The sequence below is a fragment of the Drosophila tropicalis genome, unplaced genomic scaffold (assembly GCF_018151085.1).
Source record: "Drosophila tropicalis isolate 14030-0801.00 unplaced genomic scaffold, ASM1815108v1 contig_1063, whole genome shotgun sequence".
NCBI classification, from domain to species: domain Eukaryota; kingdom Metazoa; phylum Arthropoda; class Insecta; order Diptera; family Drosophilidae; genus Drosophila; species Drosophila tropicalis.
This window is the reverse complement of record NW_027172426.1, coordinates 5,833-11,985: the sequence shown is the minus strand read 5'-3', so window position 1 is coordinate 11,985 and position 6,153 is coordinate 5,833. Positions and strand designations below refer to the sequence as shown.

Here is a 6,153-nt window from a genome sequence, read left to right as displayed (position 1 = left end):
ACAAAATCTTAATCAGGGCAGACAAGAAAATCCCCTTAATTATCAGATTCAGAATCAACCTCAGAATCAAAACCCTGTGGTAAATCAACCCACTAAAAGGGAAAGAGAGAGTACCAGCGGTCAGAGTAAAATGGAATGGTCCGAAAATTTCCATCAATCAGCCTCGGATCAGATAGCTCAGACAGAACAGTTGGATCAAATAGATCAACCGAACACCTCCAATCAAATCCTTATGTCCAACTAAAAATCAAAAACATTCCTTTAAAGTGCGTTATAGATACAGGCTCTCCAATAAATATTATCAACGAAAATTATTTCAATTTTCCAGAAACATCAGAAAATTTAAATGTTCAAACAATAAAAGGAATAATTGAGCTTAACAAAAGCGTATCTTTTGCACCAAGCAAACTTTGCCCAAACCATAAAAAATTTTATTGCCATAAATTTTTATCAACATATGACATACTATTAGGAAGAAAATATCTCAAAGCATGTCAGGCCGTTATTAAATACGAAGAAAATAGTGTAACGTTATCAAACCACAAATTCTATTTCAAATACACCAATAAAGAAGAAAAAGAAGAATCAATACCTTATCCTCCCCCAGAGTTCGAATATGAAGCATTCGCACATGAAATAAATAACGGTATCGAGGAAAGAAACGAATTTAGACTTGATCATTTAAATTCAGAAGAAATAGAAATGTTAAAGAAAATATTGCATGAATTTAGCGATATCCAGTATAGGAAAGGTGAAATACAAGGTACAATAAAACACAACATCAGAACTAAACACGAAGACCCAATTTACAAACACCCAAACAAATACCCACAAAAAGTTCTTATCATGCCCGAGAGTTCAATGAATGCTGAACAACGCACTATATAGTAGATGCACAACAGCAAACCAAGCAGCCACGGAGAGTGAGCTTACTGACTCTCTCTCTTTCTCTCCCTCTCCTTGGCATAGGTCAGTTTCGAGCAGATTTTATTCAACAGACTACAAAATATCACATTATATATGTAAATATATAGAGAACTCAGGCAAAGGTCTTGAGGACCACATGACGATTAATGGGCAGCCAGCAAGAGAAGACTCGGTTAGCCCAGACGCACACATCCGATTCGGCCTCATTGTGATCGATGCACTTCTCCAGACCATGACGCACAGACTCCAGATCTTTGGAATTTTTTGGCAGTGAATTGACTTATGATGGCCTTCTCATTGAAACCTTTGTTTTCGGTGAACAGGCCAAGTTTCTCCACAAAACACTTTACATAGCAATTGGTCCGTCTATGGGCGGGAAATTCGTAATTCAAATATTTCTCGTAAATGTCATCGGGCACATAAAATTCCTCACGGCACTCCTCGAATGCTTTTTCGGCATCATCGTGTGTGCGTAATTGAAATTTGGCTGAAGTCTTTGACAAAACAGAGGAATTTGAGTGGTAGTTCGTTAGTTAGTTAGCTAGTTGCTTAGTTACCTGGGCCACGGCTACAACAGCAATCACAATGAACAGAAGTGTATAAGATTTCATGTCTCTTCCGACTCTTCGATTGGTTTCTTGCAGGGCTCGCGTGCGAATGTGTCGAGGTAGCCAGCCAGCTTTAAGATTTTTCATAATTTTTTTATAAAAGTCAGTTTGCTCTTAAAAAACCAAAAACCAGAGGGCCGGGGCTAACTTTGACCGCGTCAAAGTTTGTATACCCTTGCAACTTTTTTGGTAACTCTTTCCTTACCTATTAGCCATCAATGTGGAAGAACGTTTTATCTAAAAAGGCTTATGCATGCGAAAGAAAGGCCTTCAGTCATAGGAAATAAGGAAGATATTGATCATAGTCACTGTTTTTCACCGATCGTTCCTATGGGAGCTATATGATATAGTCACCCGATCTTTATCAAATTTGTCAAAGTCATTAACAGATATATTAAACTAACAAATGTTCAATTTGAAAGCAATCGCGTTAAAAGTAACGCAGTTATTTACAAAAGTCACTGTTTTCGACCGATCGTTCCTATGGGAGCTATATGATATAGTCGCCCGATCTTGATCAAATTTGGCACAGTAGTAAATAGGCGTAATACACTCTTAAATATTAAGTTTCACGATAAAAGAACAGAAAATAACGAAGTTATTGAGAAAAGTCACTGTTTGTGACTTTGGGGTTTGTATGGGTGCTATATGATATAGTGGTCCGATCCGGCTGAATCCGAGATATACAACCCCAAAAATTTCAGCTCTGTAGCTCTTACGAGGAGTTTGCGTTGATCCAGACGGACGGACGGACGGACGGACATGGCTATTTGAACTCGTCTCGATCAAGAATATATATACTTTGTATGGTAGGAGATGCTTCGTTCTATGCGTTGCACACTTCTGACCAAAATTAATATACCCTTTTTGCAAGGGTATAATTATTTCCTATGATTGTAGGTCTTTCCTTCGCAAGCATAAGCCTTTTTAGATAAAACGTTCTTCCACATTGAAGGCTAATAGGTAAGGATACAGTTACCAAAAAATTTGCAAGGGTATACAAACTTTGACGCGGTCGAAGTTAGCCCCGGCCCTCTGGTTTTCTTTTGCACTTTACTCTTAATCACCATATGTTATGCGCCCTAGCGGTAAAAAGGTAAAAGTGATAAAAGGAATACACTTACATTTTGGAAAGTCCACCGATGAAGGCCTTCAGCAGCTGGATCATGTGCCTGTTTTGATGTTTTTAAATATACTTTTTATGGTTTTGTTTTAACGAATTATACGAATTATATATGCTTAATACCGACACACAAACTCACAATAAAAAAATTGACTCTAAAATAGGTGTGCTGAAAAAGGGTATCTTTCTATCCGTTTTAGATTTGACAATTTTAATTGCAATAAAAATTTTCGTTTCTTCTGCAATTACAATTTTTTTCGTTTACAACCCCGACAACTAATATTAATTTTTTTTTTTTTTTGCTAACAATTTTTGTAACTGAGTATGTTTATTTCAAATTTTCTGTATGACCACTTTATAATTTTCTCTCCTTTTACACACAACTTTTCGCCTTGTGACAGCTAACAATTCAAACCGGCCAAACTATGACGTCACTGTTGACTTATGTTTAAAACCAGCGATTTAATTTTCTCCTTCTGTAGAGTTTGGTTGAATTGTCGTCTTGGCCATGTGGTGTTGGTGTTAAATTTTTCCTAGATCAAATAATGTGATTTTAGACGAATGTCAAAAAAAAATTCCTAGTCGACATACCTGTGAAATGAATATAATGTGGAGGCTGAATAACCTATGGTTATAGGGTTCACCACGAGGTCTTTAGGTTAGGCTTACGCCTCCTATGCCTCTAGGTCGATATTGGTATCCAAAAAATTTAATTATTCCAGCTGCCTTTTACTTTTTAGCTTGTTGCTGGGCTTAACCCGAGTGAATTTATTTATTTGGTGATTTTCACAAGAAAAATATTTTAACTGTTCACTTTATTATTCGGGGAACGAAAGCAATTCGTCGTTAAGCCAGAATAATGAAAAGAGGTGGAAGTGTGCTTGGAAGGTTCTTATATACCCTTTCCCTTCTATTCTCAAAGCCTTCCCTTTATGAAGTTAGCTGCGGTTACGCTGCAAAGCTTCTACAGAGATGCATTACGGTTATGAATTCGCCACATATTTTTGATCGCACTCGATAGTTTGCGATAAACTCAAATATGCGTCGGATAATTAGTATTTAAATTTACACGCAACCATTACACAAACGGATGTAGCAGTAGATAAACAGCAACAAAAACAACGCAAACACAAGGTCACTCAATGATGCCAAATGAAAACAAAATTTTTTAATTAAATTCTACAAAATCATTTTATTGATACAAAAGTTTACGCCAGCTCAGACAGCACATGTGTGTGTACGCGTTTGTGTGTGTGTGTGCTTGAAGTGTGTACGCGTTTGTGTGTGTGTGCGTGGAGTATAGTGTAAATTTTTAGATATTTGATTAGTTTACATAAAATGAAAATGAAAATTGCATGTTGTTTAGGCAAGCGTAAGAAAGCAAGCATGGGTCGATGATTTTTCTTTTTCTCTAACCCAATTTTCCACACCGCCCACATTTTATCTCACAATTGCTGCCTTCCTGCGGTCAGAGGCACGACCTTTAACCCTGATTATTCTCTTTTACCTGCAATATTTTTTTGATGTCTAAGTTGGGCGTGGCTTAGAGGCTGCACTTTTGTGCCCCATCTCTGATTGAGCATTGGAAATGCAATGTAACCACAGCTCTGCGGCTTTGCAATTAGATTATCGCACATGGACAGAGGGCAGAAGAAGTAGCTACTCGGTGGTGCAGTGATGTGGTTGTCGAGTGGCGAATATTTGTTCATTTTGATTGCGTTAAGAGAGAGAGAGAGGGAGAGGAGAGGGGCGGCATCCTTTTCCATTGTGCACGTGTATAATTATTTTTTGACTATTGCCATTTGATTTTAAATAAAATGCGTGGGGCAGTCCCCAACAAAAATAGTTAGTTGTATAAATGCAATTTACTTCGTTACGTTTTGCGGTTGCATTGAGGACCAGAGAGAAAGAGTGTAAGAGATGCAGTTAAAAAAGAATGGAGCCGAAAACAGGGAAGATAAGTCTTTGATGACGAGTTTCAGGTGCTTCAACTCTCGGCCGGTTCACTCGTTGGTAACGATGTAATTTCATATCCAAAAGTAACAAGCTGGCAAAACAAAAAAAAAAAGTAAGTGCAGTTGGCCCTGAGCTGTCAACGATACATCTGATACAGGTTTGTATACATATCTTTTACATCTGCCGAAAGTTGTCTGCAAAATTTATTGACAATTGTCAACTCATTGTCAGTTACAATGAGTTTTAAAAGTGAATGCCTCTTGGGTAAGATGACAAATTGTCTCATCTTAGTAAATGAGCATAAATCATAAATATTTATACATTGGCATTTGGTAATTGTTTAAACAGGCTTACCAATTTGTCTGTCTGTGTGTGTGTGTGGGTCTCATTTGGTAACAGCAGCTTAAAGGTCTCTAATCTAAATAGAAATTGTGCTGTGCCTGCTGCTGTTGCATTGTTTTGTTTAAATATTTGCTGAAAGAGTTGCAATATAAGTTTACTTATAATTTCCATTCCATTTGCAGCTGTGGCCCAACAGAGCTTCAAGTGTCCTGATGACTTTGGCTTCTATCAACATGAGACATCTTGCGATAAATACTGGAAATGTGACAATGGCGTTTCCGAGCTCAAGACATGCGGCAATGGTTTGGCTTTCGATGCCTCAGATTCCAAATTTTTAACTGAGAACTGTGACTATTTGCACAACGTTGATTGTGGCGATCGCACAATGCGTGAGTCCATCGAAAGGTATTCTAATGTATACTTATTTAATGAGATTATTGGTTATAGAACCACCGATTACCACACCACACTGTGCTCGTCTCGGCAAAGAAAAGTAAAATCACATGGAAATTGATTAAACTTTTCTTTCAATTGCAGAGGTTGCCAATGGTTTTACATGCCCAGCTGCTGGTGAACTGGCCAATGCTCGTTCCTTCTCACGTCATGCTCATCCCGAGGATTGCCGAAAATACTACATCTGTCTGGAGGGAGTTGCTCGCGAATATGTTTGCCCAATTGGCACAGTCTTCAAAATTGGTGATTCTGATGGCACAGGCAACTGTGAGGATCCCGAGGATGTTCCCGGATGGTAAGTGAATATTTACACTTGTATAATTATAATTTCTATACACACGTATGTATGTATGGGATGTTTTGTGAGAATTATGCTTTGGTTTGTTCTGTTTGCTTCCTCTCACTGTCATATCATGAAAAGACCCAGACAGATTCAAATATCGCCCAATCTATCATGCTATATCTCTTTTTCTTTTCTAATTTATTTTCGCATGTGTTTCTCCCCTTTGAGTCTTTGAGTCAATTCCATCTTGTTTCCCTTTTTATGTTTCTGTTTTTTTTTTTAACTCACAAAATTTTTTAAAATTCATCAAATTCAAAGAAACGTTAGACAGACAGAAAAAGAACATCGAGGAAAGATGAATTCTTTCACAACAACAAGAAAAAAAAAAATGAAGCATAAAAATTAGAGACTTGTAAATTTAAGTGCTCATTGTTTATAAGTTTATAATTTTATTTTATACT

The 6,153-nt window shown here is 37.3% G+C and overlaps 1 protein-coding gene and 1 pseudogene across 1 annotated transcript; one reads left to right on the top strand and one right to left on the bottom strand.

The window, feature by feature from the left end:
* Positions 1-1,039: 1,039 nt before the first annotated feature.
* Positions 1,040-1,538, bottom strand: LOC137572595 (general odorant-binding protein 99a-like; annotated as a pseudogene).
* Positions 1,539-4,578: 3,040 nt separating this feature from the next.
* On the top strand, positions 4,579-5,708 carry LOC137572477 (protein obstructor-E-like). Its single transcript, XM_068284233.1, is given in 3 exon segments — positions 4,579-4,679; positions 5,110-5,345; positions 5,404-5,708. Coding segments are annotated over 3 exon segments (642 nt in total).
* The last annotated feature ends 445 nt before the right edge of the window (positions 5,709-6,153 follow it).